Source organism: Ceratosolen solmsi, unplaced genomic scaffold (assembly GCF_000503995.2).
Source record: "Ceratosolen solmsi marchali unplaced genomic scaffold, CerSol_1.0 scaffold6, whole genome shotgun sequence".
Classification (NCBI taxonomy): Eukaryota; Metazoa; Arthropoda; class Insecta; order Hymenoptera; family Agaonidae; genus Ceratosolen; species Ceratosolen solmsi.
In genome coordinates, this window is record NW_011948414.1 from 5,119 (window position 1) to 26,909 (window position 21,791).

General features: G+C 27.5%; 4 protein-coding genes across 5 annotated transcripts; 1 reads left to right on the top strand and 3 right to left on the bottom strand.

The window, feature by feature from the left end:
* Positions 1-445: 445 nt before the first annotated feature.
* LOC105367743 (odorant receptor 2a-like) lies at positions 446-2,750 on the bottom strand. The gene is made up of 5 exons (XM_011506512.1): positions 2,388-2,750; positions 1,497-1,883; positions 821-1,025; positions 578-733; positions 446-496 (listed from the first exon to the last, which is right to left on the bottom strand). Exons 1-5 carry the CDS (start codon positions 2,741-2,743, stop codon positions 446-448), a joined length of 1,155 nt encoding a protein of 384 aa, XP_011504814.1. The 5' UTR covers positions 2,744-2,750.
* A 1,632-nt stretch (positions 2,751-4,382) lies between these two features.
* LOC105368323 (odorant receptor 94a-like) lies at positions 4,383-5,045 on the bottom strand. The gene is made up of 4 exons (XM_011507321.1): positions 5,035-5,045; positions 4,741-4,939; positions 4,498-4,653; positions 4,383-4,430 (listed from the first exon to the last, which is right to left on the bottom strand). The coding sequence occupies exons 1-4, from the start codon at positions 5,043-5,045 to the stop codon at positions 4,383-4,385; spliced, it is 414 nt and encodes a 137-aa protein (XP_011505623.1).
* Positions 5,046-13,956: 8,911 nt separating this feature from the next.
* LOC105368325 (protein RFT1 homolog) lies at positions 13,957-17,921 on the bottom strand. The gene is made up of 7 exons (XM_011507325.1): positions 17,383-17,921; positions 16,686-16,888; positions 16,261-16,447; positions 15,579-15,866; positions 15,353-15,484; positions 14,523-15,155; positions 13,957-14,121 (listed from the first exon to the last, which is right to left on the bottom strand). The coding sequence occupies exons 1-7, from the start codon at positions 17,440-17,442 to the stop codon at positions 13,957-13,959; spliced, it is 1,668 nt and encodes a 555-aa protein (XP_011505627.1). The 5' UTR covers positions 17,443-17,921.
* Positions 17,922-18,806: 885 nt separating this feature from the next.
* On the top strand, positions 18,807-20,987 carry LOC105367744 (S-adenosylmethionine mitochondrial carrier protein). Of its 2 annotated transcripts, XM_011506514.1 has the most exons (7): positions 18,807-19,183; positions 19,262-19,370; positions 19,456-19,612; positions 19,694-19,803; positions 20,054-20,294; positions 20,480-20,618; positions 20,820-20,987. In XM_011506514.1, the coding sequence occupies exons 2-7, from the start codon at positions 19,311-19,313 to the stop codon at positions 20,929-20,931; spliced, it is 819 nt and encodes a 272-aa protein (XP_011504816.1). In that variant the 5' UTR covers positions 18,807-19,183; positions 19,262-19,310; the 3' UTR covers positions 20,932-20,987. The 2 variants fall into 2 exon arrangements, with proteins under 2 accessions (XP_011504816.1, XP_011504815.1); XM_011506513.1 differs by having other exon boundaries at positions 18,807-19,370.
* The last annotated feature ends 804 nt before the right edge of the window (positions 20,988-21,791 follow it).

Genomic DNA, 21,791 nt, shown 5'->3' on the forward strand with positions numbered 1-21,791 from the left:
TAGTTTATTTAAACTTTTTATATATATATATTAGCTATTACGAATCTTTATACTCGATAAATTGCAAATGGAAAATTATTATTTATAAATTATAAATTTTATTTCATTATTTTATATAAAACATCTTAAAGGTTTTATGATTTCCATAATTCATGAAATACAATATAATGAATATTTAATAGTTTTTTTTACTAATACGAATATTTATACGTGTTCTTTACATATAAGTAATAATTGGTAACTGATTATATTTTCCCCTTATTAACTATTTTCAATTTTGTGTATTAATTTGTAAGACTATTCTTAAAAACAAGGTAGCATTATAAAATATAACGATAACACTTATACTTTCTAATTCGGTTCATATTTTACAAAATCCTACTTAATTCCATGTACACTATTAATTTTATTGTTACAACTATGAATTCACATTAGTATTTTGGTATTAAGCTGATTGCTGAAGAACATTAAAAACAGAATATGACGTTTTGATAATCTGGAAAAATATGTAGAAAATAATTTATAATTCCAATATAAAAATCAAAATACTTAAGATGAAAATGCACAACAGACTAACAGTTTTAAATGATTCCAATGTTAGATGTATAAATGGTCCACATAACATTTGGATTGGTTTTGACGAACGAAGGAGTATGATAGTTAAATTCTTTTTCAATTCGATCGATAAGGAGGTCCAGTCCATACCAAATACTGTATCGTTAAAGTTTTTGCTCTAAAAAATTTGTATCTTTAATGTCTTAATTTTTTAAATAATAAAATTTACTGATTAGTTTGTACTTTAGATTTCTGCAATGCATACCTGAATAGTGACTTCATTGCCGAAATAACAATATACAAAAAATTGTTGTAACATGCACATTAAATAAAATATGAACGTTATTAGTTCAATTTTGTTGGACGTTCCGGCGGATATCTGATAAATACTCACACAAATTGCGAAACCACTAACGAAAAATTGACAAATTACAATTTCAATGAACGTCATACATACTATTTTTGCTAATCTGAAGTTTTATATAATATTTATATTGATTGGATGTCAAAAATTTTTTTTTGTAAATTAATTGTAACAATAATTTCCGTGTAAATGATTTAATTTTGTTGTAGCAAAAATAATTTACTATTCTATTATAAATTCTAATGTAAATGCCTATGTAGTATAAAATTTATTTAATTAATTTAATAAACTTAATGTAAATTGATTGAAAATCACTTCATTTGCATATTTATATAATACAGATATCAATTCCACAATGTTGGGATAGAAAATTGTTAGGTTACAGAAATAATACATTTATTTATAATAATTTATGATTATTTAATGAGAATAAAGAGTGGTATATCAAATACACCAACCATTTTTACTCATCGACACGATACGGTTAATTAAAAAAAGACAAAGAAGGAAAATACTATTTAATTATTATACATTTATTTACTCGCGCATATTTACATTCACTCACCTATTTACTCACCTGAAAATATGATTATGATGCTGTACATTTTGTTTGATTAACTCTCTCTCTAAACCTCGAATAATATTTTCGGATTTATTCTGTTCCCGCGCTTTAAGGATGTGAGATGGTAGGTTTGTGATCCTGTGCTCTAGTAATTTCAGCTGACTACAAACTTGCAGCATAAATCCTGCGATCAGGGCATCGTTTGTAATGGCAACAGCGGCGAATAATATTGCACCAAGAGTATGATGAATGAAAGTTAGCCAGTAGTTCAGTGGAGTCGATAAGTCATATGGTACTAGCACTTTGTATATTAATTCATGGTCACTTTGATTGTTAAAAGGTGCAATTATCATGGAAAATGCCGTGACCTCAACGAGTGTTAAGAGAGCCAATGTCATAATTCTGGAATAAATTGCTTTAATTTCTATGAAAGTACGTAAGAAATTTACTATATTTTTTATAACAGTATAAAATAATGTTTTCAAAATACGTTGGTGTATTTTAAAAATTGTCAATGAGATTAGAAAATGTGTGTGTCGGGGTGGGGGGGGGGGTTAACGACGAACCGCGTATACAATATACTTAACAAAGAACATAAACATTATCAAGGCAAAAGTTTTAATTCTTCATTTATTCATAATTAAAAATGTTTGTTATAATGTTTGTTATCTCAATATCAGCGAGTTATTGAGATTATTCATTATTTTACGAACCTAAATATATATTTTGAATGGAGATTATTTTAATGGATAAAATATTTCGAAAATCCATTTATAATAATAATTCATTTATATGCTATGAATATTTAATAAAATATGTAGCAATGTGTAATATCTTATACAAAAACAATATTTTAGACCATAATTAATAGTTTCGTTTGGAAAAGAATGAAGTTGATTCACTGACCTGCTAAAATCATCGTATTTTTTCTGAATATCCTTTTCGTCGTCATTGTCAGGTATACAATAATTTTCTTGAAACATCTTGAGTAAATTAATAATTCGCTTTCGAATCAATATATGGCAAGTTGCTTTAAAATAAGTAAAATTAGTGGATAAAAGAATAAAGAATGTGTCGTTGAATTCTTTGAAGGTTTGTTTCACGAAAAGTAAACGGGATAATTGGGATAATCCGAGAGTCAACATTATTATGTTGATTGAAAAAGAATATAATTTGTAAAAATTTTTTTTCCAATTTGATGTCCAGTCTGGTGGATACCAAATGCCCACTATGGTAAGCACTTTAAATTGTGTAAATAACATATTTTATGGTAATATCTTAATATTGTTTGCCTTTTTTTTTGTTTTGTTTTGTTTTTTAATAATACGCTGGTATTAAATAATGACAATCAATTTTTATCAAAAAATATTGATAATAATTTTGATGAAAATGATGAAAAATATTTGAAAAATCAATAAGTAAAAAATTTAAATACTGATAGAGAAAACAATATTATATTAACAAAATTTAACATTATATAAAATTAGAATATTGATTATCTTCTGGAAAATAAGTGTATGTGTGTTCAACTTGCAGTCAACATTCAACTACCAGAGATTGAATTATCTAGATACGTTTGTCACATATTCGATCGACGACACGATAATTTCTATAAATTATATTTATTTTTTTTTTATACACGGTATCTCTTTCTCTGTAATTTAAGTTAAAGACTATTATTTCAAAATATACATGACTGATACTCGGCCAAAAGTAATATTATAACTTATAGACTTAGTGAGTTGTAACAATTGTTAAAGGCTTGTAACTTTTTTTATTTTAAATGCTTTCCATTAGTCTATTAATTAAATTATAATAAGATTATTTTCCATCTATTGTGCGAGAAAATGGCTTATTGAATTAAAAATATATATTATGAAACAGTAAGTTTTTTATAAAAATAGTCCGATTATTAGAAAAATTATAAAACTAATTTTTATGTTTTATGTTTTTGTATGTTTTATGTTTTTTTCGGAAAACATAATATTTAACATAATTCTTTTTTTTTTTTTTTTTTTTAATTAATTTATTCTTATATTTCTGGATTTTTTTTTTAATTAATTCAGTCGGTATTTATACACTGTACTTTCAATTTTCTTAAGCATAGAAAATAAGTGATAGATTAAACTATCTTTTCAAACTAAATACATAAGAATAGAAAGATTTGGCTAATTAATGAAGTGGTAAAATTAAGTAATAAAATTTTTTATAAAATTATTATAGTTTAAATATTTTTAAATTTATATAACATGCACATGAGAATAAAAATTTATTATAATTTATTTATAATAAAAGCATATTGAAATTCATATTAATTCAAATAATAAAATATAATGTATTTCGAATCATAAAAATATTTATTAAAGTACACTTATTTAATGCCAGATATTATTCATAAAACACATTAGTTGATAATATAGAAAATGAGAGAAAATTTTATTAAGTATCATTTAATTATATGCATCTCACAAATTGAACAAATAAATTTATATTTTCATAAATAATGCGAATAAATGCGATTAAATAACATTAATAGACAAGTATGTAATTATTATTAATGATGTAGTACCATCTCGCATGTATTCTGAATTAATTTTTTTAAATTGTTAATGGTTGATTTCATGCTTGTTTTGTTAAATTGTGGTCAATTATTTTAAACTAAACTCAAATACATCATTGAAGATTAAATAATTGGAGATTGAAATAATTAAAATTTTATAAAATTTCAAATTTAATAAATTATTTCCAACCATTTATATGCAATGCATATTTACTATTTATAGTCAATACTCATATAGAAATTTTTTTTGTTAACGTGCAGCATCTATCCGCACCTTAGGTATTTTGATCGTACATAATAGTATTAATTGTCAATGCTTCATAAGAACATTTTGAAAGAATTCATGATGATATAAGAAGATTAATAGCTGAGTATGATATTTTTAATATCTATAAAAGTATAAGTCTATTAATGTTAAGTTAAAATACATAAAATTTAAATTAAAACTCAAATTACTTTCATGAAACTCGTCAAAGATAATTGAATTAATGAACCGCATGAAAAAACTATTGGCGATGTCGAGCGAATCATCATAATTGTTATTTCTTTCATACTTTGAACATGCATGGCAGTCCAATTTATTTCAGAAATACATAAATTAAAATCCAGACTCTGAAAAATAAATTTATTCATATTTTATTTATATACTTAAATCCTCTGCAATTATGTATATAAATTTTATTTAAAGTAAGATTGAACCTTCGTTGAAACTTCATTGGCATACCAATTATAAATGAAAATTTCAACCAACATAGCTATTACATAACTAATGAAACGAAGAGTTTCTAATATGGATGACTTGATTAGTAAATAACCAGTCACGCACAATATCGAAAAACTTGTTGTAAACTGCGTGAGAATTATTGGGAACAAAACTTCATTTAGTTTTTCAGCATATCTAAGGTAATAATTAAAACGTTTCGATCAATATTCAATTCTAAGAGTCTTTTCGGTTTATTCTTTAACACTAAAACTTGGTGAATCGACAAAAACCTTTTTTTCATAAATGTTTCGAATGTATTACATATATATATATATATATATATATATATATATACATTTCGTAAAATACTTAACTATTAGACATTATGATTATTAATGATTATTAACAAATAAAAAATATTAAGAATTATTTAAACAATTTCTACAAAAACAATTTCTTAATTTTTATAGGGAGTTAATTTTCATTTCAACATAATACTTATGAAATTTCGAGCTACCACTCCTACTTCCATTCTATTCTTAAATAAAATTTCACATTGTCTTTTAATAATATTAATAATAACGCATAATCTTTTAAACTTACATTTTATTGCTTATTGCGTATGTTATATTTATGTTACAATATTCTATTTGACTTGGACGTGATTATTTTTATTTAACAATTATATTAATCGATATTATGTGATACAGCAATATTTAATTAACAATAATTTTCGTAGATCATATATATATATATATATATAAATCTATTATATTTACTTAATAATTATATAAATATGTATTATAAAATATATAAGCGAACTGCGAAATACTGATTGTATTAAAAATATAATTGAATGTTAAGAAATTAATTATATATGCGCGTTATCAAAGCCCTCAAAATAATTTTGAAGTTCACGCTGAATCTCTGAGTACATTGAAGGCTGTATAAGAAACCTTTAGAATCTGAATAATTCATAATTCATATATGATTTGAAAATGAAAAATAATCTTATCAAATATTTAAATAAATTAAAAAAAAAAAATAAAAAAATACCAACCTTGCTGAAAGTATCTAAGGTAAATGTTATGCAACATCCACAGTATATGACGATTGGTTTTGTCGAACGAATTGATATTAACAAAAGGCTTTTGACAGATTCTATGTGATACAAAGTCGAATTATATTTAAATATGGATCTTTCTAATTCTTGGCTCTAAAACAGTTGACATTTTTAATAGTTGTCTAATGTTGTCGGCATCGATAATACAGTCGTTATTTAAGCTGATGATTGAATATAAATTACGCATATTAAAGATTTACTTGATTATGGTAAATGATTTCCATTTGCAAAGTTCATCATATTGAAAGTAGAGAAATTACGTTTAGATAAACATAATAAATGTTGTACACAAATAAATGTTGGAGTTATAAGTTATGAAAACATAATATCTTTATTAACAATCCATATTATAAGAAAATACTACAATATTGTTTATTTATAATTCGATTTTAATGACAAATGTATAAAATTTGCATTTTTTTAACATTAAACAATTTTTATCGTATTATAATTTGTATATTTAAAAGCAATTGGGTTATTGTATTTTGAAAATAGCATGATAATAAATGAAATAACCATTATTAAATTAGTTTTTATTAATCTAATAGATAAAATTTTAGTTCTAATAAATTCTAATTTATATATATATATATATATTAAACTTTTGTAAAGTCAAATGTGCATCATCGTGTGCAAATCATTTTTCTTCTACTCTATTGAATAATTTGATGATTTATTTTCATGTTAATATATTGGCTATATATTATACTATATTACACCGTTTGTTTGAGAACGGTAAAAACAGAATATGATTTTTTTAAAATCTAAAACAAAAATCATGAAATGAATATTATCCTAGCAAGGAAACAAAATAATCTTATAAATAGAATTCGATTCACATTTATAAAGGATTCTAGTGTTAGAGTCATAAATACTCCTTTGAACATTTCAATAGGTACAGACGTGCGAATAAAAATAATTAATAATTCCTTTTTTACTTCTAACGATAGTAGTGACCAGTCAATATGAAAAATCGAGGTTCTCAAACTTTGACTCTGAGAAAACATAGAAATATTTCTATATTATATTCGATGCTTTTTGATGCTTCCTTTCATCTTTTATTTATTCTTATACTACGAACCTGTATTGTCACTTCATTGCCGAAATAACAATAAATGAAAAGTTGAGTCATCATACAACATAAATAAATACAGTAGATTAATAATTGCATTTGACTCTCCTTCTCCGTTGATATTTGATAAATGCATACGGAAATTGATAATGCACTAGTAATATATTGAGCAATAACCATTTCTTTAAATGTTGAGCATATTTTTTCTGATATTCTGTATTTTTACAAAAATAAAATTTATAATGAAATAAATAGATTGAAAATTGTAGATTATTCTATTAGTCTTATAATTCTATTATCTATTTAGGTAATTATTCTAAAATGAATTTTATAATTTATATAGAAACAAACAGGTACACGACAATTAAGACGATAAGCAGCCGCAAGGACAATCAATTTAATTTTATATAATACGCTGTATTTTATAATGAGGCGTATGTGTATTCTTCACAGGACATGCGTTATAAAATATTGTTTGTAAAATTGTTGAACGGAAGCAATGGATGCTGATTCAGGGATGAAAGAAGTCTGCCAGCCAGTTTTAATTAAAAATATTTGTCATCGTGTCTGCTCGACGTAGTTGTAGGATAGTAAAGGTTAAAGAGAATTGGGAATGGCAAGTGACAACGGAAGAGAACGAAGAATGTCAAATGTGGCATATAGATTTTTAAAAAGACACAGTGAGTCATAGAGATGAGGCCAGAATTGAGAAATTGTGGAGCTAGGATAAAGGATATAGTGCAGGTGCGAGAAACACTTATTGACTCTAAGAAACTCAAAACAACGACAGTACTTTGGTATTCAGTACATATTTCTATTTTATTGAGAAGGAATATTAATTAATTTATAGAATCTTAATCGTGAGCCTCCCCTAAAACAAATGTTCCCCTATGTCCCTTTGCTCTTTGCAACTTTTCGTTGGCTACCGTCAACTCTGCAGACAGATCATATGCATCAGGTTTTTAATAGGGATCAGGTTTTGACAGTGAGACAAGGAATAACATGTATTACTTTTGTTGTAATTCACTGTAAGAACAATTGAACATTGAAAATATATTGCACTCTGAGCTGTTGGTAGACATTGGATTTTTGTACGATTTTTGAACGTAGAGGGAGGGACAGATTTTCGACAAAGAAACTTTCATTATCATTTCAATGAAATTCTAAAGTGCCATGCTTAACCGCGAGAATAACAGAATTTATTTTTCAAATATAATTCAGGCTTTTTGTAGACTCACCTCAAAATATGAACATGATGCTTTATATTCTCTGCCATATACAGCGCTTGCATTTTTCGAATGTTTTCGTTAGATACATAATTACTTTGGGCTTTGCTCACCCACGAGGGTAATGCTTTAATTCTATACTCGAGAAGTTGCAGTTGCGCACAAAGTTGAAGCATAAAACTGGCGATCAAAATATCTATGGTAATGCTTATGGATGTTAGGATGAAAGACTGAAAGCTATGGTGGATAAAAGTCATCCAAAACAGTACTGGTTTGGAAATATTGTAAGGTACTAAAACTTCGTAAATGAGACTCTTAGTGTCCGATATAAATCCGGAAAGATTTATAATAACTATACATGCAGTGGTTCCATTCATTGCCAATAAAATACTTAATTCGAGTATTCTGAAATAAACCGCTTAAGCTATATTATTACTTAGAGACATTAAAGGCATTAAAAATTGGATTGGAAAAATTAGACGCGAATGAATAATATCGTAGAAATTTTAATGTGCAAAGGGAAATAATAATTGATGATTATATGAGAATTATTCTTAATTGTATTTGATTAAATAGAGGAATAAGCGCTGCTTAAAATTGTTCAGTAATTTTTTGCAATCCTAATGGATACGTATTATTAAAATAATTAAAATAATTTTACATTCTTAACGCATATTATAACATCGATATTTAATAATCTATTTTCGATCGATGCAAAATCATTTGTAAAATTATCCTTTCTCCAACAGATATTACGGCTTTATTTATGTATTGTCAATTCAGTATTTACAAGTACAAGAGTACATTTTCGATAGTTATTGAATCGATATTTTCCAAATTCAATGAAAACTTCTGTCCTTCTACTCTTCATTAATTTTATGCGCATATTATGTATGGATATCCTATATTTATTTATATTTCATGCAAGAATTGCGATTATTTATTGTTTAGCAATTGAATTTAAATTTGAGAATTATATGAAAAAATCTTAGGCAATATTTATAGTCATTTACGAATTGTCAATTTTACGCATAATTTTGAAGTATTAAAATATAATACTTGATTCTATTCTTTGTAGATTAGCATTTAACAACTCGGCCCAAGTACTCACAATTATTCAAATGAAATATATTCAACGAGTTGACTTTTTATGATGGTATAAAATTTTTTTATGTAATTCATTTTTCGAATAGGTTAATTCAACAAGTAATTGAATTAAATTCTCTAACCTGCAGTACTTGTCACATTTCTTTCTAATGTCTGTTTCAATGCTGTTCTGAGCAATACAATAATATTCTGTAAACATATTAATCAATTTAAGGATTCGTTCTTGAATCAACAAATTGAATATAGCTTTGATGGTAGCAAGATTAGTAGATAATACTATATAAAATATTTGATTGAAATCTGCGAATTTTTGTCTCTCGAATAATATTCGAGCTACTTGTGTCAATATTAAAAATTCTGATAATATAAGTATTATCGATGAATAGAATTTATAAAAAATCCGTTTTCTCGTTGCCAGCCACTTTGGTGGACACCAAACTCCCGTCATGGCCAATACAGTGAAATGTAAGGGTAGCATCATTTGTCAAGTAACTTATCAAATCTGAAATTCTTATTTTTTTCGTTTTAATTAAATACAAGCAAGATCAAAAAAAATAAAATAAAATTAAAAAAAAATAAAAAAAAAAAATAAATAAATAAAAAAAACTTCTATTCATCAATACTATTTTTTCTTTCTACGTTACGTTACGTACCGATATCTAAGTGAACTTAAGCGATATTACAATTTTACGGACAATTCTGGCAATGAGACACTTGAAGAATTCAGCGTTAGATTGATCTGGTAGTACTATTTATGGAGCTTGGCTCATCGATTTGTGTCCCTCGCATATTACAAATGCTGATGATATGTAAGCTATGTAATTACGTTGTACTTTTTATACATTGCATTCTCTGTTCATGATACTTTTCCAAAGTAATAATTTATGGGTAAATGAAAGTTAAATGTGAGAGAAATTATTCTGTGACAAAACCGTTATTCTATTACAACCCTTATTACAAATAATAACAGGTTTGACACGAATCTTACAGCGTTACACCTATCATACTCTTAACCTTCGTGAAACTTACATATCAACTTTTTATATTTATTACAAGCCAAACGTACTAAATTGTCCTAAAGAAATACAATAGAATAAATAATACTTAACTAAAGACTATTGTACAGATATCCGACTTTCTTAAGACTGAGAATTTCAACGCCATAACTTCATCTCCACAATTTGTTCTTGTTTAATTAATTAAATAACCGTAAGAATATTCACGTAGCATCAATAGCGTAATAAAATAAGTGATGTGACTTTCTATAATGTAGAATACGATATTAGAGGATTTCTACAGCTTGTTAATGTGGTATATTCGTATGTAATGTATTTTTGTGTGCGCTTGTGCGTGCGCGTGTGAAAAATTGATTAACTTTGTGATGAATTTTAATTTTATTTAGATTAAAAAATACCATTTTTTTTTTATGTACAATCTTTATAACTTTATTGTTCAACGATTATTATTAGTTATATAATATTTACAAATTTATTATTATATAGTAATTTTTTTCTTATCTTAATATTAATATACGAATATATAATTCTGTTGCTGTGGAATTGTCATTGAAATGATTAATAATATTTATGACGGATTGAAACAGTTGAAAAGCGGAATACAAAAGTGGGAGAGGTATGAGCGCGCGATTCAGTTTTTAATAAACTATAGCCAACGAACCTTCCAGGTTATGCCATATTGACGTCACGACAAATATCGTCATAGCAACAAAACATCGGCGTTTAAGAATTAGCGCGATAATATTTAAGGGCTGTAGTCTAGTAACAATTACGCAGTCATTATAACGCGCGCACTATTCGATCTTCAAGCTTCTCTCTACAGTCATCGCTCACTATACGTTTTAACATCTAGTCAGTCACTACACATCTGGCCCACAGTATTTTTCTACGATAAATTCAGTTTAGTGCTCATTGTAATTCTATACTTAGTATTATTCTTAATTAGTGCATCTCACATCAGTGTCACTTGCGCTAGCACGAACTGCAATTAAAATCTCAGATAATCAAAAACACAAGAAAGAACTCACACTGCTATAATAGAATAATAATTCTCTATCTCAATAGAAGTAACCAACAACGCTACAATATTATTATTTCATAAGCAAAAGAAACTAATAATCGAACTCAAATATATTACATTATACTTTTCATCCCTTCCATTTGTGCCTTCTTTCTTCCTAATCGCTATGGCGAGTGATTAATCCACTGAACTATTGAAATGGCAGTTCGAGCCATAAAATAAAACGTTAAAATTCGAACATTTAGTCCTTTGAGCCGGATTATCTCATCGCCAGATAGCAGATTCATAATCAAGCGAGTAGTGACACCACATTATCATAATCCGTTAACTATAATTAAAATTAATAATGCGCTAGTGCTAACATAAATCGAGAGTCAAAATATCAAAATCATACTACATATATTAACGGATCACACTGACGATTAAGGTAGCAAAAAAAAAAAAAAAAAAAAAAAAAAAAAGGGCCAAAAAAAAAAAAAAAAAAAAGAAAAAAAAAAAAAGCTTCGATACGACAGAGGCAGCTCTCACGCATCTACGACTGCAGCGGGACCACCATGCACAGCGGCGGCTAATCACGCACATTCAAACATCGGCTCTGCCAGATACAGAGAAAAACAATACATTAGCATGACACTTGGGGTTACAATGGATAATGGATGTCAAGGGCACCAAACACCAAAGGCCACCAAATCAGCGAGAGCTAGAACTCTTCGCAGCGCCACATCACCACAAATAAACAATGAATTTTAAATAAAAATAAAAACACATTTTAAGTGCATCGATCTATTACAGACCCTCGCTGAACAATATGACACACCGGGGCCCAACGTCACAGTAGAAGAACTTTTCGACTCATGTTCATTTATTAACAAGTTTCATGAAAAAAGTGTTGAGGACACTTGATACAGATGCAGAAAGCTGACACTCCAGACTCATGATCTAAAGAGAATATTGAACACAGAAAGCATCTAACAACGGGTCCTATATACAATCAAAACAGAAATAATAAATGACAATATTGATACTGAAATTAGAAACCTGGCAGTCAGAAACGTTTGCCCAGATGAGGATAAAAACTTACTCGAATGCAAAGAAAATTCCATTGACAAGACCTTAATCATGACAAAGGTTAATTAATTAATTAATTATAATGAAAAACGGTCGAGTCAAATTCACGAGCCTAAGCCCAAGAGAGCAATTACTTCCAGCCCAAAACACAGCATGAATTCCCAAGGTCAACGAGGACGCCAATGGATCGCCATATGCATGCATTGCCAACAACAGCATTCTGTGACTGCAAGCCCAAAATCTAAGCAATTGTCAGTTACGGAGAGAAAATGTTTCAAGGAGGAGCAACAATTATTATATAACTAGTTGCGCCTGCCTCTTACCACTTACAAGTGCACCACCCCCAGAAACTGCAACAGATGCTATGGGCGGCATCATACACCACTACATGACGAACAGTACACGAATCCAACCCAAACAACTGTAGGTCATCGCTAACCTCAACCGAAGAGATAATACAATCGTCAAAAGGCATCAAGAACGCTGGTGCCGATCTCAAAGGAAAGAAAGAAATGTCAGACGCAGTTATCCGAAATCCACTGACATCGCCATCAGCAGATACAAGTTCACGAGGATAACTAGAGATAACTAGAGATAACGAGAGATTAATCCGCTGAACTATTGTAATGGCAGTTCGAGCCATAAAATAAAACGTTAAAATTCCAACAATATTGAATTAAGTTATTTAAATGTATTTTCATAGGAACTAATTAATTAGTAGGAATAACTATTTATAACTAATATAAATTAGTAATATATATTAATAATAGGAATTAAGTAATTAGTTATAAATAAGTATTTTTTCAGTTAATATTATCATTTCATAAATTCGACTATTTATAACTATTTATACAAAATATGATTTATTATATGTATTAAAATTGTCAAAATTATAACTATAAATACAAATTTATATTAATATGAAAATTTTATAGAGATAACCGGGATTTATATAGCTATAATAATAATATTAATTATATTAATTTATATTTTATCGTATAGTAAAATTAATTGTAAAATATCAATGTTCGAGTTTAATATATTATTTAGTGTTCAATATATAACATTAATTCACTATATTTGAAATTGAAAAGTATCGTCCAGGTCGTCAGACACTTTTTACATAAATTGGCTCTTAAATTAATTTAAAATTAATCAAAGTAATTTAAAATCTAAATAATTAAATTTATAGAAATATACGAATAAACATATCAATAACGTTTTTATTGTTACCGAATACATTACTTTTCATAGAATATTAATTTTTTAAACTTGACATATAAATATTATTCTATATCCGAAATATAAAAGGAATTGCAAAAAAAAATTTAATATTGATAAAGGCTACTTGGCATAAATTTAAGTAATTTGAAAACTCTGCAATTAAATGTTACCTCTTACCAAGTACAAACACATAAGGTATGTATATAAAAAATAAATATATATATTTTTTTAAAAAATAAAGCTTTTTATTACGTATGAGAATAAATATACAATTATTTGATTTTGTACTATTTTGATAACATTTTTAATAACAATAAACATTCCAGTGCAAGCAAGATAGATTTTCTTAAAAACGTCATTCAATTTTTACGCTCCTACTACTACTACGTCTTTCTAACAACTTGCTCACACCAAGTTTCAATAAATCATAATTTTCATAGATCCATGAAAATAGTACCGTACTGAGCATTATAACACCAATAAATAGATGTAAACATTTGTTATTTGGAAAATAATAGGCCTGTAATCAAAATTGTAATTTGTATTGCAATTATAAGTATTCAATAAAAAGAAATTTTTCATTATAATAAAATTATTTGCATTTAAGTTCATTTTAATATTACGTAAATTTACAAAAGAAAAAAATTATTTTTAATTATGATAATATATATGCAATTATAAAAAAAATTATTATTATTGTTATTATTTGAACAATAGCTTAATCTACGCATTTCTCGATATGTTTAAAGCCAGTTTTCTACACATATAAAATTGTATGAAACATTACATATATAAAAGGCAAATTTTTGTAAATTTCTTACAATTTATTAATTAATGTAGAAAGTAGAATGGATCTTTTAACGTGGGTCTTAAACATCGCACACTAAATGTAAAAATTCCAATTTTATCGATGTAACTTACGTGAGAACATGCAGTGACTAATGCAGCAATGATTAAGCTGCTACTAAAAAATGATTTTGGAATCAAACCCAAAAGAGGCTGATAATTTGTCTCTGTATATCGTTTATTAATAAATATTGTTGAGTGAGCTATTCTCAGAGCCATGTTGACACAATTACCGAATATAAATCCAACCGGGCCAAACCAAATAGCAAAAATATAAGATGCACCAAGGAATGCTATTGATTCATAGATCATGATAAAATTGTTTTTGTTGATTGTTGCACTGTCTGCTGTAGCGTTGGTATAACATTCCGTAACTCCATTGACACCCAGCAAAAGAATAGCTAAACAATGGGCTCTGAGCAGAAGTATAGGAAGTGGAGACACTAATTTTTCTCCGCCATAAAGCCATAAGAGCAGAGACGAATAAGATTGTCCAAAGATCAAAACTATTAATCCAATAGATGTTACTACACAGCATAAATATTTTAGAACATTAGCGCTTTCCTGTATTTTAGCTTGCGGTTGATGAGATATTGGTTTATCGCGTTGCACCATTTGTGTAAAATAAAAGTATCCACTTTCCTCGATTGGTCGGAAGATGAATCTAGCAGCCAGTGAACCCAAATTGTTTACTATTTCGTACACACCCTAAAATTGTTATACTTTAACATATGTATATATATTTTCACTGAATAAAATTACAATTTCAAACAAAAACAAAAAACATATATATATATATATATATCGTAGTGCTTGAAGTTTGTGATAAGATATAGTTTTGCATAGTTAAAGATTTTACAAATTTTTACAAAAAACAGTCGTTACCTTCATTAACCAAAAATTACCTGTTCTGAGAACGATAATACTGGTAATATTGTCATGATTAGTCTTTCACCTTCTGTCAGAACCTGCTTCAGAATTCCCTGCTTGAAAAAACTCCATGTAAGAATTGATAAATTTTTATTCAAAGGTGTATCCTATTATTGCAAAAATGATTTTGAATTATTTTAAAATTTCACTAATAAATAAATTTATCATGTATATTTATATATTATATGAATATATGCTTACATGATTTTCAAGCTGACAAGGCAAAAAATCTTTAATCGACATAAAGGGGAACTCTGATTCAACATATTCTTCTATTCCATCATCGCTTACCGATAATCGTCTCTTTAATTTGTGCCTCTTCACTTTTTTAATATAATAATGGAAGTAAATATAATGACTCGCCGTACAAAACAGACTCGCTATTAATTGTGCTACTCCAAAAGCAAAAAGTGCATTTTCTGGATTATAAATGATTAAAAATACAAATGTTGTAGTTCTTAGTGCGATCATAATAGTATCTAAAACAATCTGAAATTATACAATAATTTACAATTTACAATCTAGAAGATTAAAATGAATTTAACAAATAACTGAAACGAACATTTCACCATTGCTTATAGACAGCTTTTCACATTTTCAAACAAAGAATCAGATATCTTAACATTATTTGGAAATATAATAACAATAATATTATCTAAATTTACCTTACCTTTTAAATATTGATTTTAGACTGAATTTGTAAAAATACGTGTCAACATAATATTCATTACCACAAGTGATTTATGTTACAAATCATCGTAGATAATTACAAATTACAAATTAGTTGTCAGAATAATAATTATTATATCATTCAACATTCAACGTGTAATTTTGAGCAAAAGGTGAGCAAATGTTCATATATAAAAATGAAAGTATATTTTACCCTGAGTCTAACAAATAAGAAAGCACTGGCGATAAGTTGAACTACCAGCGATGACAGCTCTATTATACATGAAATTGCAACCGCGTATACAGCAAAAGTATAAAAGGGTGGTAAGGCTTCGGATGTTTGTAGAACGAATAGCCAAATATATCCAAATATCAGAGACATGGCAACACAAATGGGAACTCTAAGAATGTAAAATAACTTGTGGTGAAAAATATTGAAGTAATATCAAGTAAGTAAAACAAGTGTTTTATTTCATTTGTAAAAGATGAAATAATATAAATATTTGAAAAATATTTTGAACAAGTAAAATCAATATATCGAGTATTAAATTTGAAAATACATTATTTAGTTTCTTTTGTATAAATAATGACTAAATCGAATTAAATTAAACCAAATTAAAGTATTTTCTTAATACTAACGTTATCCAGAGTAAGTTGATGACCTGAGCCCAGTTATGTTCAGCAGTATTGGTGAGACAGGCTTTCATAAATGGTTCTCTCGATAAAAACAAAATCATTGACTCCAATAGTAATAGACGAACGTTCATTACCCCAAGGATGGCTTGTCCAACATGTCGAACCACAAAAGCATTTAAAAAAAATGTCACGCATCGACATATTATCTAAATAGAATAAAACAATAAATAAATAATAATAATAATGAAATTAATTAATGGAGATTTTTATCTTACGACACTTTTTTTAGAAAAGTACACTTTACCATTACTATGCAACTAAGCATAATATTTAATATTCATTGCATTATTCGTGTAAAGCGAATAAACAATAATTATAATGAGAAAAATATATTAAAGAATAGAAATTACATTAGATGTACAAATAAAATATGCTTATATTATAAAATTTTTAATTCAAATTTATTTTAAACGGTTTAAGCAAATAAAAAATTGTCATGCCAATTTTCATGCAATTTCACACATATTTCAGCATAATGTATCATCTATTATAATTCAATTATTATAGGATAGTAGTAGTAGTAATAGTATAGGATTTTAGATAATAAAAAGAAAATCTTAAATTAACATGATCATTTTCACAACAAATTGATTCAACAAATTGAAATTATTGGCCAATGTAAATTAAACCAGTTGCCTACCTGAAAAATAATGTTGAACGACGCATTCTCGAGGCTGCTCTTAAGAATATTCGGTGCCATTGTTTAATAAATGCCAAGTGGTAGGCAAACAGAGTAAATATCATAAAATAATTTGGAGATAATTATTTTTAAGGTTATATAATTGTACATTTGAAGGTAAAAGTGCCAAAAAGCCTCCGAGTCATAAATTTACGTTTGCGATTAACGTCAAGCCTGTCTATCACTGTCATTATGTCGTCTTATGCCCTATTCGTTTCGATTTATCATTCCTCCAATTGCAAACTTAATGCGTCGTATTTATTTTCAGCATCCTCCAGAGCTTCTTCCCTTCTCGGTCGTATAAATATGGCTTTTGCGGTCGGGCACGCGCGCGAATGCCTCTTGCCAACGTTTTCAACGTCGCAAAAACTCCACGACCAAGGCGATACGTCGCGCGGGGTGAAACGTGCGAAATTTTCCCTAAATATGCATGACGAGGTGGACGTTTTCGGAGGTGCGGCTGGCTATTACGCGACTCCGTAGCAGCAAACAAAACAATAGAGCGAGACAGAGAACTGACGAGTTTACTCATAGCAGACGACGCACCACCTGTGCTTACGTCATTCATATGTATACCACGTGAGAATTAGCATTTGGTATGATAATTATATACGCGTTGTATATGGACCGACGACTTTATTCATTGGATTTCCAGTGAATTAATAATTGTAATTACGAAATTGGTCGCTTGTCACGTTAGGCTGCTCATTAGCTTCGTAAAATTGGTTGATAATAGGCATTTGTATTATGTATCACTTTACATTGCTGGCTACTTTCCTGATTGCAGATTGCAAAACGTCGTATTCAAAATAATAAGCTTTTAGTTCGTAAGTTTATAAATAAACAAGACACTATACTTATGTTATAAATAAAAAAAATCATTTTTACAAATCATATAAATTACAATATTATACTGATAACTAATAACGCCATTGGGCTAATCATTATAATTACGCAACACAAAAATTAATTCTCGTTGGTTTATATTTCTCGCGAATTTATATTTCATTACTATTATTGCTACACGATTTTTGCAAGACAAATTAATAAATTTCAACTCTAAGTATAGTTTATCATGGAAGACTTTAAATAATCAAGAGATTTTGTATTTTAATATAATAGCTTATGCACGTATATATTAATTAAATAAATCAATTTGATATTATTAAGGAAATGTCTTTTTATAATCAGTATTTAAAATGCTATGCTTAACATAATTTAATATTCCCCTTAGATGACAAATTACATTTAATTAAGCCTCAACATTTCATTTTTCCTTCGAAATAATTATTTTTTTTTTTCATTTAAAATTACCCTATTTACTTTCCTTAAAATTTCCATCTAAATCGTCAACAGGGTATTAAAAGGTATTTTTCTGCATATTATAAAAAGTACGTTGATTTTATTATTTCGATTATCTGAAAGTAATTCGGTGAATTTTATTGACGACGCGAGGACGTTTATAATAAAAATTCAATTATTTCAACATCTAAGCATGTGATCATCCTGTAGGTGACGCCAATGCTGGGTCAAAAGAAAAAGAGAGAGAGACTGTCTTCTGCTTTGCCTGCAGTCATAAAATTATGAATACATCAGCTGACATGTATTTATGCAGTACTGCAGTATTATTGTATTCGTTGACTGTGAACAGTTAGAGTGAACTATAATTTAAATTATGCGAAATTGAGGTTAGAATTGAAAAGTTATTTTCCTTCCTGCTTTGGAGACTTTTGGATAGCTACACGAACAGCGAACAAATATTGTACATAATACTTAGAATAAGACTCTCGTATCTACATGTCTGAAAATTCAACTCGATTAGTTAGTTCAATAATTTTAGATGAAATTGTAGTCAACTTGACTTCCGTCAAGTTTACGTCGTCCTTGCAATGCTTCATATGGAGACGAAAAATAAAGACAAAAAAAATGTGTTGTTTACATCTCTGATTGTTAGTAATATTTTTTACAAATATTTATGTATTTTTATATGATATTTCTGTTAATTTAATTAAATATGCTTATTGTCATATTTAGTCTGGAGCTGCTGCTGGAGTTGTTTGCGATATGGTATTTTTTCCTTTAGATACTCTTAAAACTAGACTACAAAGTCAACATGGATTTATCAAATCAGGTGGATTTAAAAAATTGTATCATGGATTTGCACCTGTTATGATAGGTTCAGCACCAGCTGGTACTAATCACATTACACAAATTTCACTTGCGTCTTAAGTATATCTTTAATATATTTATTAGTAATAATTCTTTTGCGCAGCTTCCTTATTTTTTGTAACATACGATGGAATCAAGCATTTACTCCAGCCTTATCTTCCAATTCAATATCATTCAATAATTCACATGGGTGCTGCTTCGTGCGGCGAATTGGTAAGATTTAAACGAAATGAAATTATTAATTTCTACATAATCTAGTGATTACTGCTAAATAACAATAATAATAATAATATTAACATTGATAAAGTTTTTCATAAAATTCTACAGTGAATAAAATAGCTATACTTTTAATTAATAAATTCTTTTGCACGCTGAAATATGTTAATTATAGACTTTAATCCAAAATTTACTACTCATCGTGTTTTAATATATATGTAATATAGTAGAAAATATTAATGCATAGATTGCATGTTTAATCCGAGTACCAGTCGAGGTAATTAAGCAACGTAAGCAAGCATTGATCAATGATACAGAAACATTGAAATTAAGGACACTTTTTCGTGGATATGGTAGTACCCTTTTACGAGATTTACCCTTTGGATTAGTGCAAATGCCATTATGGGAATATTTTAAACTCTGCTGGAAAAACAGAGTGTTTAGAGAATGTACGCCGATCGAAGGAGCTATTTGCGGAGCAATTTCAGGTAGAGAATATAAATAATGGCAATGAATTTAAACTAATCTAGATTTTTATAATTACATTATTGTAGTGACATCGTACAATTTTTATTCTATATCAAAAAGACACATTTCTATTAAATCCAATTATACGTGCCGTTGTATGCTGATACCATTAAATCATTTATTTTATATTGTATTCATCTTACAGTTGCAGTATCTACAGCAATAACTACTCCATTAGATGTTGCCAAAACGAGAATCATGTTATCGTCGACATCGGTCGATGCTAAGGAAGTTCGAATATCAGTAATGCTTAAACAAGTTTATAGAAAAAATGGAATTCGAGGGTAAGAGCATTATTATTAGCATATAAAAAAAGTATGGATAGAGAGTGAGAATTTGTATGGTAAAATTAATATTCACGTATAGAATTTCAATAATATAATTAGAGCAAACTGTATAGCTGTATTTACAATTTCTCTTTTTATTTTTAAACAATTCTTTTTATAGGTGTTATTTGTCTAATTATGTAGCGAATTTATTTACAGATTATTTGCTGGTTTTACTCCAAGAGTTTGCGGTTTTACATTGGGTGGTTTCGTATTTTTCGGTATTTACGAACAAACTCGAGAATTCTGTGATGCAAATTTTGTCTTTTAAACCATACAGACTCTTAGCTTACATAGACAGAAGACAATGACACGCAATACTTTAATAGCAAAACTTGATCGCAAAGTGATAAATTATGGCTACTAAATGATGTGAAGGTGAAATAAACAATGTTATTAGTTTTAATTACAAAATATTTTAATTTGGAGCTTAATTAAACAATTAATTTTTCAGAGATTAGATAATAATTAATGTTTTCACAGTTTTCTCTTATAAGCCTCAATATATTTAAATTTCTTACAAACGTTTTCAATTCATATCAATTTGCGCACAATAATAAGACTAAAGTTATACCAAAGATAATATTTCAAAGCGCATAAACTAGCTCCAGTATTTAATATTTAGCTTTACGCTTATCCAATTCTTAAGTACAAAACTGATGTAATTTAGAAATAAATAACCCTGACATGTCTACATTCGCATTCATTTTGTACATTTTGTAGGTATGAATATATACAAAACTGTGAATTATACAAAGCATGCGAAGAATGACCGAAGTTCCAATCCATATTATAGCTAATAAAAATAAATTTGCTTCCTTAATGTTGAATTAATGACTATTTATAAATTATTTTCATAATTGTCAAGATTATGATACAACATGGTCAAATATTGTTAAGATTAATTACAACTTAATTGTTTTGAATTTAATTTTTGTACAATTGTATAAAATTTAAGTATTTCGTTTTTTTTTTTTTTTTTTTTTTTTGAATTTAAAATATAATAAACATCTTTAAAGTACGCTTATTTTGAGGTTTAATCATCATGTAAAAATAGTTAAATAACATTTTAATTTTTTGATTCCTATAATTGTTTTGAGCATATTAAAAAATATTAATAATTTATACATG

Coding starts and splice junctions, on each gene's coding strand:
- LOC105367743 (XM_011506512.1), bottom strand. CDS start 2,743: ATGTTATTTACACAATTTAAAGTGCTTACCATAGTGGGCATTTGGTAT. Junction 1,026..1,496: donor CATCATAATCATATTTTCAG/GTGAGTAAATAG, acceptor ATAAAACTTCAG/ATTAGCAAAAATAGTATGTA. Junction 734..820: donor GCAATGAAGTCACTATTCAG/GTATGCATTGCA, acceptor CAAATTTTTTAG/AGCAAAAACTTTAACGATAC.
- LOC105368325 (XM_011507325.1), bottom strand. CDS start 17,442: ATGGCACCGAATATTCTTAAGAGCAGCCTCGAGAATGCGTCGTTCAAC. Junction 16,889..17,382: donor CGTTCAACATTATTTTTCAG/GTAGGCAACTGG, acceptor TATTCTATTTAG/ATAATATGTCGATGCGTGAC. Junction 15,156..15,352: donor TATTATCGTTCTCAGAACAG/GTAATTTTTGGT, acceptor TAACAATTTTAG/GGTGTGTACGAAATAGTAAA.
- LOC105368323 (XM_011507321.1), bottom strand. Junction 4,654..4,740: donor CCAATGAAGTTTCAACGAAG/GTTCAATCTTAC, acceptor TTTATTTTTCAG/AGTCTGGATTTTAATTTATG. Junction 4,431..4,497: donor CTTTGACGAGTTTCATGAAA/GTAATTTGAGTT, acceptor ATACTTTTATAG/ATATTAAAAATATCATACTC.
- LOC105367744 (XM_011506513.1), top strand. CDS start 19,311: ATGCTTCATATGGAGACGAAAAATAAAGACAAAAAAAATGTGTTGTTT. Junction 19,613..19,693: donor GATAGGTTCAGCACCAGCTG/GTACTAATCACA, acceptor TCTTTTGCGCAG/CTTCCTTATTTTTTGTAACA. Junction 19,804..20,053: donor CTGCTTCGTGCGGCGAATTG/GTAAGATTTAAA, acceptor ATTAATGCATAG/ATTGCATGTTTAATCCGAGT.